This window comes from Prionailurus bengalensis, chromosome C2 (assembly GCF_016509475.1).
Source record: "Prionailurus bengalensis isolate Pbe53 chromosome C2, Fcat_Pben_1.1_paternal_pri, whole genome shotgun sequence".
Taxonomy (NCBI): domain Eukaryota; kingdom Metazoa; phylum Chordata; class Mammalia; order Carnivora; family Felidae; genus Prionailurus; species Prionailurus bengalensis.
The window spans coordinates 15,469,803-15,483,502 of NC_057350.1; the positions used below are offsets into that span (position 1 = coordinate 15,469,803).

A 13,700-nucleotide genomic window follows, 5' to 3' on the forward strand; every position below is an offset into this window, starting at 1 on the left:
CAGAAATCAGCAGACCTGTTAGACCCATAGTTTCAGTTTATTGCAGCAAAAGGATATAGATTAAAACCATCAGAGGAAAAAGTTACAAAGGGCACACAGTCCAGGAGAAACTATGCAGAAACTACGAGTGTTCCCCTCCCAGAAAAGTTGTGTTGACAGTATTTCATTCTCTACAGCAATGATGTGGGACATGTGTGAAGTGTTACTAACCTGGGAACCTCACCCAAGCCTTGGTGTGAGGGTTTTTTATTGGGAGTCAGTCATGTAGGCACAGAGCAGCCCCATATCTGACCTTAGTTACTTAGTCTTAGTCTTAGTTACTCAGCAGTTCCTGAGGGCAAACTGAAATAGCGCGGCCCGGGGCCCCAGATGAACAAAAATAGGCATTCGTCATAAATCACACTGTTGGCTGACACTGTTTAGCAATGCCCAAGACCCCAAAGATACAAAATCACTATGATCAGCCAAGGTTTGGGGTGTTTTTTTTTCCCAGTAACCAAAGGTCAGTCTTTTCTTTGAATACGTAGAGTGTGAGCACCCCAGACCTGCTGAGTTAACCCATGCTGTTAAGTTAACCCATTGCATGCTGTTGTGATAACTAAAACATTGTGTGAGACTGCTTTTCATATGCTTGTTTCGTGATCCATGTTGCGGTTAAAAGATTTTCTTAGGGGCACTGAGTAATGGGGTTTTGTTCAGCCTTCCGATATAAATAAAATGTGCACAGAAACGCATTTGGAAAAACAAACTCTGAAACACAGGCCAATTTTTTTTTTAATTTACTTAAAATGACTTGAGGGTTGCTGCTCTGTCACTGGCCTCCAGCACAGAACTAAAGAGGAAAGGAAATTCAGGGATAGTTTATTAGTGCTATAAAATAGGTAGAGGACATGTCTCTTCCATCTGAGAAAACACTGCACTTCAAGAGGAAGCATGGTTTTAGAATAAATGGTTTTCTTCTTCGAATTTGAAAAGCACAGATCAGGCCCATGGTTGTGAACCATGTTATTTCCCAGCCCAGGGCAGAGGCAGCCTTGACAAAGAAAGTCAGAATCCTTTCTAAGCCCAGCTTATGAAAACATTAGATCATTGAAACGTTACTCCTCACACTTCTGTACCAAATCATTCCATTTGTCAACTAGTGATTACACATACAAATTTATGAAAAGCATATCCCACTGCTAAAAAGGTCCAGGTCCTCATAGCATAGCAGTCAAGCGGTTTTTCAGAGCATGAGCTCTGAAATCTAAGTTTACATCTTGAGGTGAAATTCTCGCTTGCCTAATAAGTTAGGGAGCTATCAAAGTTATTTCCTAAAGTTACTTCTCCAAGTCTCCATTTCCCTGTCTGTATAATGGGGACTTTGCCTATTTCAAAGGTATCATTTCAACAATTTAAGGACACGGCATGTGGAAAATGCTTATAGTGCCTGGTGTGTAGTAAGTTGTCAGTGAATATTCACCATAATTGAGCTATTATTGTACTTATTAAATCATCAGACAAAAACTTGCTTTAGAAGCAGTTAGTTCGGTTTCGTGGTTGTAAAGACAAACCCGAGCACCAACCTCCTTGTTTTGAATCTTGGTTTTCCCTCCACTAGGTTGGGGATGCTGTTTAACCTGATTACTTCTTTAACCGCAAAAGAGTAACAGTTATGGTGAGGATTTCATGTCAGGGTAGCACCTGACTTATAATAAGAACTTGACAAAAGTCAGCTATTGTTACTGACTGAGTTTCAAAAGGTCTCATTCTACCAATAGATTACTCTCCTTCAATTCCACCAAATTGATAAAGGAGAATGGTGAAGAACATGGATGCTTGATGAAACAATTTATCTTAGAAGGATATCTTAAAGCCTTGGCGTTATACAGGTCTCACAAAAATGTATCTCATTTTAAGGCAAGAGATACCATGACTTCCTTCTGCAAACATTTATTAAGGACCTTTTATATGCCAGTAACTCTGCTAGCCACTACAGAATAAAGCCGAGGAGTGCTGGGTGGCTCAGTAGGTTAAGCATCAGACTCGTGATTTTGGCTCAGGTCGTGATCTAACAGTTCGTGAGATGAAGCCTGACATTGGGCTCTGTGATAACAGTGAGGAGCCTGCTTGGGATTCTCTCTCTCTCTGCACCCCCCCATCCTGTGTGTACACGTGCACACACACACTCTCTCTCAACATAAATAAGCATTAAATATATATTATATATAAATATTAAATTAAATTTACATATATGTATATATAGGGAGGTGAGAGAGAGAGAGAGAGAGAATGAAGTTGAACCATTTCTGCATTCGCAAAACCCACATTCTTATTGAGAAACAGATGTCACTATAAATACATATGGAAAATGCCATGATAGCAATTGCACAGGAAACAGATTTAAAGTGGGGATACTCTCTGGCCTCATAGATGGATAAAGTGCAAGATGTAGTAACCCTTACCCTCTCTTTCCACCTCCATTAAGACATGCTCAGTAAGTGCATAATACATGTTGAATCAACAGATTTCTGAAAAAAAAAATACATGATAATCTTTGATCTATGACCTGAATTCTAGGTTTAACTCTACCAATTGTTGGCTATATATATGTTTCTACACAAGCCAATATCCTGTCTAAAGGTCAGTTTTCCTACATCAGTAGTTTTATCTATCTGTTCTGTTGATTTGGGGAGCTTGTTGAGAATTTCAAATAAGTTTGTGATGAAAACCCTCAACTAAAATGTGAAGGTATTATATGATTTTATCCTTAAGAAAACATGACAATATTTTTATAAAAATTCTAGCACTTTTGTGTGAAATTTTGCAAGTGAGAGAAATATCATGAGGAAGGGAAGAATGAGATGCCCAACCCCCAAAAGCAATAACTACTTACACTTTCTATCAAAAAAAGCAAATGCTGATAAAAGGTGTATTCTGAGCTAGTTACACAGGTCTGTTTTTCAGAAGGTCTCTTACAACCTGCTGTTTGATTTGATTCCATATCTCAGACCATCTTGGCTCTAGTAAATAGAAGCAAAAAGCACAAGTAATATCTCTATTTGGAAATTACCTATTAGTTTTGCTTGAATCTGTTTCTTTCTACCAAATAGAAACAAGCAAATAAACATATAAATGGGTAAGTCCTAAAAAACAAAATCTCATATTAAAATGTTGAGGCTTAGTAACTTCTAACTCAATGTAGTTGATCTTAACACCATGCTTAACACGGAAGATGCTCCAAATATTTGTTCCCCGAATCAAGACTTATGTGGCTGACATCGGTGAGGTGGGCTTTTTATTTTTTGTATTTTTGTTTTATTTTTTTTAAGAACTCAAAACAAAGCAGAGCTATGACTCCAGTTTACTGTGGAGTAGGAGGTATTATGTTAGAGAAAAATAGCTACTGGAGAGTGAAGACTATTCAGCTGGAGAATGAATGGTTGTTGAGATCAGACAAATACGAGATAAAGGAAGCAGGCAGAATGTTTTTGCAGGTAAAGGAAGGTAAACAAAGGTGGAACTGAAGATGTGATGTGTGTTTTCCTTCACAGACTGAAGCGGCTCTGATGTATGATGCCGTGTACATGGTGGCCATTGCCTCCCACCGGGCTTCCCAGCTGACCGTCAGCTCCTTACAGTGTCATCGACACAAGCCATGGCGCCTTGGACCCAGATTTATGAACCTAATTAAAGAGGCAAGTGCTACTCGTTCACAGCCCAGTTCTTCCCTATGCAGAGTGCTGTTTGACTTGTTGATTTAGAGTGGTCTTCCCACATGGCTTTGGTGGTATGATATCTATAAAGGAGGAGAAACCATCATCAGCCAATCTGCTGGGATTTCACTGGTAAATGTTTATCTAGAAGGACTACCAGAACTTTTCTAGCATGATGTTGAGAAGTTCAAAGAAGCTACCAGACTGTAATACTCACTCTCCTTCATCTCCGCTATGCTCATCTCATTTGCTGCTGGCTCTCCTCCACATATGTGATTAGGAGCTCATAGGTGCTTATTCCAGGCCTCATTGAGTCAAAGAATGGGTTTGCCCATCACTGAGAGATACCAGGGATAGTTCCCACCTGGTATCCCATAATTCCAGTGGTTTCCTAAGTATCAAGTTGTGCATGACTGAACAGAGGGATCTGTTTGTCCTAATGAAATAGCAATTATTTTGCCATTTGTCAGCACACCAGAAAAGTCCAGTCCTATTCAAAACTGACCAAGTGCACTAAAAGATTTTCAAGGACTTCTCGGAGTTCTTCATGATTGCCCTGAGATCCTGGACTACCCTCCCCCCCCCCCCCCACCACACACACACTTTCCTTTTCTCTGGTGCAATTTGACTTCTCCTCAGCAGACCCTGTTCTAAGATTCTGAGATTTCTCTCATAGATATGTGTCCTTGGATTAGCTTTGACATCAACATATACCTCAGGGTGTGTCTGGACTTGACAAGATGAAATAAGGTCTGAGTACACACCCTCCTCTGTGATGCTGCTCTAATGTTTTCTCTATGGGATGCAGAAATTTACCTCTCAAGTGAAGAGCATCTTTATTGCCCTCTGTATTGGAGATGGTTGAGGTGAGACAAAGTCAGAAAAGAAAAGAATGGGAGGGCACATAGTACAAGACAAGAATGCCCAGCCAAGAGCAAGGGAGAAATCCTACTTTGGGCTCCATCCCTGCTTGTCTCTACAAACCCTCTCTCGGGCTGTTCAATCTACTTCCCTGTTAACAGATGGCTCTGATCCAGAAGGATGAGAACCAGAGAGGCAGTATGCCATGAGGTTTAACACTACTCAGCCTCCAAAGGAAGGCTGAGTCTAGGGTGTGGCAAGCAGCAAAGAAGTTCCCTGGGAATGTGATTCAAGGAGGCACTCACTCTCAGGTTTGAGCCCTGCACCTACACGAGACTTCAAGGGAGTGCTGCCTTAAATTTTGTGCCCTAGGGAACCTCTCTTACCTCACCCTAATCCTGGTGTGGTTGCTTGGGTTTAAATCCCAGCTCTACTAACATTTGTGAGCAGTATAACCCACACAATGAAGTTGAGTTACTTAACTTCATTAACTACCTGAAGTTAAGAGTTACTTAAACTCTTGTGTCTCAATATTCTCTTCTGTAAAATGGCAATGACACCTTCTATCTCATAGCATTATTGTGAGGATAAAAAGTGAGGTTGTTAAGAACAGCACAGAAACATAGTAAGAATCTGAGATATTAGCTCTTCTCTTACCATTCGGATAGACTACTAATAATAGCCTCATTCAGTTTACTGAGTATGATGCCAGGAATTGAAACCCAGCAACAACAACAACAACAACAACAAAGAAATCACAAATAGGCATGAAATGAAATACTCTTTCTGACAGCCACAGAAATCTGACACACTGTGCCTAACGGAATAACATCACCCAGCCTCTGCTCTCCCTGCAGCAATCATCGCTAGGTCTTGAATCACTATCCTGATCACCTTGATCTTTAACAAGAAAACAGCTGGTTTCCTTTCATCTCGTACCAGTGCAAGGAAAGGCATGAGGCCTCATGAAAGCTCAGGATCAAACACTCAGAGCACCCCAAGCATCTTTTTGCTTGTATAAGAAAGTAAAATTTCCAAGCTACAGTTAGGCATGTTTAAAGAAATAATGAACTCCAAGATGAGGGACCACAATGAAAGCAAGAAAGCATTTTATGATCTTTTACTCCAAAGAGCAAATTCCCCATTCTCGGGCTCCACAGTTGGGGGTTGAAGGGAGAGGTGCATCATGGGTTGAAAACTTTTGTCACCATTGTGCTCATCTTTTTTGTCTCCTGAGTCACAACGCCATATGCCGCCCTTGGCAGGACACAGGTACCTGCAGAGATGGGATAGGGAGCGACCCGGAGCCGTGTCCCAGCCTGTTGAAAGATTGCATGGAAGGAATTCTGAGACAGGCCAAAACATGCAAACGTGATAGAATGCAGGTGTTTCTTTCAAAGAGTACCTAATTCAACAAAATTTTGCAGGCATCGGGTTTTAGTAAGGCACGTGGTCCTAAAACTTCCCTGGGTCCTTTCTTTTAGTAACTATCACTTTTTAAAGGATTTCCAAACTATAATCAGAAATCATGTAAAGGAGCAAGTCAGCAGGTTGAATTTATGGGGTGAAGATGAAATTTGTCACAGGAGGTAAACTTTCCAAGCAGAGAGGTGGTTGTGTGTGCACTAATCCCTGATAACTTCACACATCATTTAGAATCAGTAAGCCTTGCAGACAAGTTATTCAGGCTAACCACCCTTCGGTGTTTCAGGCCGACTCGAGAGAGGAAGAATTAAAGGACATTTTAAACCTGGTAGAGTGTGTCACAGTGTCACCTCTCTAGGCATTTGCTAAGCAAATATATTAGGAGATTATAAATCCCCACCCAGCAAGAGGTACTGAGACTCCATCATACAAGTAAAATTAACTTGGCACTACAGGGAACTGTCTCCCCCCCAATGGAAGATGTGGATTTTACTATCTACTATACAAATTCGACATAGTGGAGGAATGACAGACTTCCTTTGAAGCTTTCATGTGTCCGGCATAAAACCTACACTCATGGGCAGAATCTTCAGGGTCTCCAGTGCTCTGGTTTCTGATCTCCTATGCCATCCCTCTCATCTCCTGCCCCAATCCCAGCACCTGCTGAACCTACTGGGGCTCCCTGAACTTGGCAATATGCTCCCACCAAATTCTCTTGCCTCTGGTTGAAAGGTCTCCTCTGGGCCACCCTTTATGTCTCAACTCAAGCACTAGCTTCTCTATGCTGACCTTGACTCATAAATTTTGGCTCTTTGGCTCCATCACAGTCGTTAGATCATCATATTTATTTACATGTCTATCTCCAAGCTGTACTTTTCCAGTTTTGTTTCCCTAGTTCTTGCATAAGACGGGGCATAGAATGAACACCCAATAAGTAGATGCCAGACAAGTGAGTGAGCTAATAAATGAATGAATGAACAGGCAAAGGAACTGAATGCACAAGACCTATAAGCAGGTACTGTAGGACAGACACGAGATATGAATATCATATCCAGAAACAATTAATTGAGGCAAAAAACAGGGTCATCTAGACTTGTCTACCAGGACCATAGGTTCTGGTGAAGAAGTGAGGCAGGGGTCTGAGAAATAGGCCAGCCTATTTAACTCTGGCACTGGGGACACAGACCCTGAGATTTAATTGCAATTTGCTGTCTATGTGAACTTAGTCATTGAGACTCTTTATTCTCAGTTCCTCTTCTACAAAATGCAGATAAAAATTCTATGTGTTTGTGGGGATTACATATATGTACAGCCTAGCAAAATGTGTGGCATGTAATGGTTGCTCAATAAAGGGTAGCTACCATAAATGGAAGGTTCCCTTAAAAATGTCTATCAGGTAAGGCAGTTGTCAGGAAGAAATGAGGCATTGCACATAAAACATTAAATATATTGCCTGGCTTATGTAAGCACTGAATGCTTACATGTAATGCTTACATGTAATGTAACATGCTTACATGTAATCAATATTGTTCTTATTGGTGTCAACATTATTATTATTGGAGTCCAAGATGAAGTAGCAGTATTTGCAAAACGGAGGACAGGACCTAGCAGTGGAAAATCAGGAGTCCCATGGAAAGAGACATGGCACAGGGAGCCAACTTCAATGATGCCAGGGAATGAGGGAAACTTTCGATGGTAGAGCATGTATATGATTGTTCAAGAGGGGCCCAAAACTTTAGGTAATCATCAACCAGGTTGAGCTACCAAAAAACCCTAGCAAACCACATCTCAGGTCAGTCATAGAAATGGTAGCTGAATGTGGGGGCTGAGGAAGCCAAAGGACTTCCTGTCTGTGGTCAGAAGTTACTCTGGACCCAGAGTAAGTTTCAGCTGGCCATGGGGCAATCAGTGGGAGCAGGTGCAGCAAAAGCAAGCACACTGAGGCATCTTGGAAGAAGAGGGTCTGTAATTGCAGGTGCTGGGAGGGGCATTGAAATATGGGCACAGTGAAGTGAATTACATATTTTAGGTTATGTCAGTGGTACTTAATTATTTTCTGGGTTACAGATCCTATATGAAAACTGACTTAAACCATGGCCTCATTGTTCCCACAAAAGGCAGAAATATTCATCTGCAGTCTCAGAGGCCTTACAACAACCCTAGTTGGCCTGAAACCCATGTTAAGAGTACCTGAATTGGGTACTGAAAATAGAATTTGGTTGAAAGTGGGTTCCAACATGGTGAACAGCAAAAGTATAAATGAAGCATAAAGAGTTGACCTTCTGTTGGGGTCAGAAGGAGCGGTCCCATGTAAAAGTGGTGAGAAATGAGGTTAAGTAAATATGGAAAGACGATTGATTAAAATTGCCTGCTGAGCTGAGAAAATCCAATCTGATTGATAATTGATGAAAAGTCACTCTTCTTGAGGCACAAAAATGTGATATTTCAAACAGTTTATCTCGGTAGCCTTGTGTAAGTTTGATTAAAGCAGATAAACCCACAAAGATTATTGAAGAATTATAGATATCTTGGTTTGGAAGTGGTCCACACTCATAGAGAGCTAAAAGGGAAAAAAATTGCACAAGGAGATATCTAAGTATTTCTTGCATACAACCCTGACTGCTCCCTTCGGTCTAAATTCATGTAGCTACTTCTCTATTGGAAAACATCCATCTGCATATCGTACTGACACCCCCACATCAACAAATTCCCAAATAGAATCTGTCATGTTATCTATTAAAGCTATTATTGCTACAAAAGCCCAATGTCAATAAATGACAATGTTAACTGGGATGTCAAACAAACACAACTAGTGGGACAGCAAAACCAATTTAGTGTTGCTCCTATCATCCACTTAAAATTATTCAGTGAAAATAGGATTTTCCATGATTTTTGTGTTTACTTAAGGCAGTGACAGTCCGAGGGTCCCTTTAAGTTGATCTTCAACTTAGGAACTCGAATTCAAATTTCTATTCTAATATTACTCAGAAGTCCAGTGTGATTTAACATCAAATTTCTCCTCCCTTTGAGCTCAAGTCTTCTGGGAGACTAGGGGAGAGGAGACGTGTGGTTGGTTTCTCCTCTTTCTCCTTTCCTCACTTACTTCCTTGCCATACCCTTAGCTGTTGCACGTCCTACCAGGCTCAAAAAGAGTGAGAACACTTTTGCTTGACAGGACTGTTCTGTACTCTCTGGATTCAGCCAATAGTCTAAGCTCATGTCCCCAGGTGCGCCTGGGGAATTTTTAAGCCTAACTCTTTTCCTTGAAGGATTTTCTTCGACTGTTTATGATTTCCAGGTGGGCAGTCTCTCCTGATGTTTCTTTGTCCCAAATAATGGGTCTTTTTCAGATGGAAGCATATCATGCTTCTTCAGCCCTGTGATACACAGTGGTACACCTCTTGCTTTTTTCTGTTGAAACCTCTTCACCCCTCTCAGCAGTCTTATTGCCTATACTCCCACCAAGGCACTCTGGATTCAAATCTAGCACCCAGGAAACACCCAATCACCCTTCCTTGGGTATCCTGGGAGTACCTTTGATCATGATGCAGTATTTCCTGACCACCTCAATTCATCAGATATTCTGTAGTCCTCTTTTGTCACCTAGGGGCCACACCACTGTCCATAGTCTACCTTGACTTCCTCATGTTTGAGTCAGCCATTGGTCTTCTGCTTCTCCAATTGCAGCCAACTTGTTTCAGATTTCCCTGAATGGCCCCTTGAAATCCTACTTACCAGGATTCAAAAAGGGCATCCTGAAGGCAGAAGAGCATAACTCACAGAGAAACAGCAGCTCTTTCTGGATAAATCTCTCCAGCAACTGCCTCTTTCATGTATGTGACCCCTTTTATAAATCTTTGACCTCATGGTCAGGTCCAAAACTTCTAGGACAATCTCTGAGGGACATTTCCTTTGTATATATGCATAGGGAACTTGGTAGTGCTTATCTACGCACTCTGGCATCCTGATAGCTATCACAATGGTAACTGGGTTGAAACATTATAGTAAAATAGAGCTTGTCACTCAAACCAGAACTCTGCAGGTTATCTAAACTTCTCCATCCACCTCAGCACACTTAACTAATTAAGTCCTGTTAACTTTCTATCCTAAATGTTTAGCAACATTCCTTGCCCTCTGCCCTCATCATTTTTCACCTGGTTTATTAAAATGACCTCTCACTGAGCCTCATTTCTTGATACTCAACGCTTTTATAAGTGTTGTCATGTATAGAGTGACATAATGTGTAGTAGGTATTCTACCCTCTACAAACATAAACTTGATTCTAGTTTCCTGCATTTACCATGCTTTTCTCACACAGTGAGACAGATGAACCTCTCTTTTCCTGACTAAAACCTGCCTTATAACACTCCTTTTGTCATATGCCTTTCAGCCTAGAAAGCACTGCCTCCCATTGTTTATCTGGACTAACTCTTATTGAGAACCCATTTTCTCTAGTGAGCCTCTCCCGAACCTCTATTTAGGGATGGTCCTCAACTTGACTCCATAGCTGCTTTACATCTCTACGTGAGCGCTTAACGTGCTTCATTCAGACACTGTAAGATCTTTCCCTTGGACGAGGGCAAAGTCAATTTATCTTTGTGTCCTCAGAGCACTGTGCCTGCACATGGCAGGCATTTAAAAGATGCTTATTGAATTGAACTCAGGAAGTTAAAATCCACCAAACTGTTAATAAATTTTGCTGAGCTAATACTTAATTTTAAACTATATAAATAGTCCCCCATTGATCTGGTCCAAAATAAATTTACTATACAGGAGTGAAAATTATTTCCAAATGTCAACCTAAATGGGATATCACTGAAAATATGGGCAGCTTTCTGCCCCTGTTTTGCTATGAAGTTGTAATTTATTTGTTCTATTTTGACTAAATGAATATTATTAATTTGAATATATAAATGAGATAATTAAATTTAAGCTCTTAAAAATCCAACAGTAGAAGATAAAATTCTCCACTGAGTCACCTATATTTGTCTTGATATTTATTCAGACTTCTACTTAATAGGTCAGTATTGAGTGTTTGTTTTTTTACATGGGATCCAGGTGAAAAATCACAGAATTAAAAAAAATCAAAGCCCCTGGAGAAGCAAAGCTCTGACATGTTTAATCCTGCTGTGTTTCCACTGAGTAACACTCCCCAATATTGCATGCCATTTGACTTTGATTGCCAGGAAAAGCTGTCCCTTGGATTAATTAGATGACATCGGATCTGGCAGTCAACTCACTCAAATCTCTAGACTTTGGAAAAGGTTGCATATATAGTTGTCATTCTACACCTATTGAAAAGCTCCTGCCATCCAAACTATTCTTCAGCACCACCACCTAGTTTTGCACTGTGTAAATAAAAGCCATTTACCCCAATACCCTTTCACATTTAAGACATTTAGAGATAAAGAAAGAGTGGATTTTTCAGGTCTGTCCCTCAATCCCTGTACAACTCTAGACAGAGAAATGAGATCAGTTCCCAGATGTTCATAGTTTACAGTTTTTATCAATTATATATACTTATATAGAACTAAGGTGCTAAGATACTTATCTTTGAAATTGGCAGTGTCCAGATGAATAATCACCTGTTGGAAATGAAGAAAGGGTGTTCGAATAGAATGGAAGGTTTTGCCAAATTCTCCTTAGTTTATGTGATTCTAAATAACATTGGTATTGGTAAGATAGCTTTCAGAGACTCATGTCAATTACCTGGCTTCTCCCATTCGGCCTCTAATGTCTTCGTTCTGCATCACAGGGACTGAAGAATTTGCTTTCTATACCACAGTTTGTATGTATGTGTACATGTGTATGTGCTCACATGCACATGGATGTGTTTAACTTACTTAAGTGAATGTCATATGTGTGGTGGTGTGTGTGTGTGTATGTGTTTCGTGGGTGTGTGTCTATATATCTCATTCAGCAATTTCCTTTTCTAATCAATGTTGTGTTGAAATATATCTAATTTGATTCATATTTATTACTTTTCCAGTTTATTCCTTTTCATTGAAATTTACTATTCTATCATTCATTCATTCAACAAATATCTACTGAATACCTAGCATGTGGCAGACATTATTCTAGCACCAAGAATGCAATAGTGGGGAAATCAGACATATATAAAAGGAAATATAGTACTTAAAATGACAAGGAGTATCAGAAAAGCGAGATTCAGTAGTGGGTACAGTGTGTAGGGGTCTTTGAAAGAAAAAAAATGGGTATTGCTATATTACATAGGGTAGTTAGAAAGCATCTCTGAGTTCATGTGAAACTTGCATAAAGCCTTGAAAGAAAAGAGGTAATACGACGTGCAAATATTAAGAGACTAAAGAATCCAAGTAGAGAAACAGATCATTTACTGAATATACAGTTGACCTTTGAACAGCCTGGATTTGATCTGTGAGGGTCCATTTATATATGGATTTTTTAAAATATGAATACAGTACTGTGAATATATTTTCTCCTCCTTATGATTTTCTTAAAAACATTTTCCCTTCTTTTGCTTCCTTTATATAAGAATATACTACATAAACATATAACATACAAAATCTGTGTTACTCTGTTTATGTTACTGGTAAGGCTTCAGGTCAACACTAGGCTATTAATAGTTAAGTTTTGGGGGAGTCAAAAGTTAGATGCATTGTTCAAGGGTCACCTGTACTTTAGTGTACTTATCCATTCCTTTATGAATGGATATTTTGAATACCTCTGTTTTCTTTTATTCTTGGCATATAGAAACAATGCTATGATGAACACCTAATAGTCTTTTATGAACAAATGCACAATTTGCTCTAAAGCAGCACTGTCCAGTAGAAATATAATGTGAGTCACATAGATGTTAGATTTTCTAGTAGCTAATTAAAAAATTAAAAGCAAACAGCTGAGATTAGCTTTAATAAGGTATTTAATTTAATGTGGTATATCCAAAATATTATCACTTCAACATGTACTCAATATAAAATTATTAATTTATATTATTATTACTATTAAGTCTTTTAAATCCAGTCTCTATTTTAAACTTACAGCACTCAGTTTGGACTACCCACATTTCAAGTGCTCAATACATCTTAGTGACTAAATATATATATATATATATATATATATATATATATATATATGTATGTATATAAAATGTTTCCTTAGTATCTCACCCAACCAGGTTAACTAGGGAACAATATGAAATCAACGTATGTGGGATCCATGTTTTTATCTTGATAGTCACAGAACATATTGGTTAACTATAATAATAAGTATCTACCCAACAAAGACAATGATAAAATTCATGTGACCAGGGTAATTTGAGTAAATCAAGACCAAATGACTTGATTTCCAGGTTTTCTTGATCACATTATCTAGACAGTTAAACAAGTGCCCTATTCCCACCCACTTTACACCCACTGGGTCTCAGATTTGTGTTCCTGCCCGTTTAGTTGATTTGCGAGTACAGAGCCAATTTATTCTATGTCAGAAAATGAGCCACCACATGAACCAGTGCCAAAGGAAAGCAGTTTATGAAAAAAGAAACTCCAGGTGCATATTCTAAGATAAATCTTTAGGAAATAAAAACTCATTTCCCCAAAGTGCATGGAACAGATATAGTTAAAGTCAGCAGATTTAGAGTTGGAAATCAAATATTGGCAAGAAAAGCCATTATATTTTTAAATTATGCAGTGATCCATGCAAGCTGTTATTGCAAGATAATGGGTTATAAACAACACACAT

At 39.3% G+C, this 13,700-nt stretch overlaps 1 protein-coding gene across 7 annotated transcripts in view; it reads left to right on the forward strand.

Moving 5' to 3' along the window:
- Nucleotides 1–13,700, forward strand: part of GRIK1 (glutamate ionotropic receptor kainate type subunit 1) — a 369,747-nt gene that overhangs the window by 270,618 nt on the left and 85,429 nt on the right. For all 7 annotated transcript variants that reach the window (XM_043593769.1, XM_043593770.1, XM_043593771.1 and 4 more), the window contains exon 7: nucleotides 3,534–3,677. In XM_043593769.1, coding sequence (XP_043449704.1) covers nucleotides 3,534–3,677 — 144 coding nt within the window. The remainder of the gene's footprint in view (nucleotides 1–3,533; nucleotides 3,678–13,700) is intronic.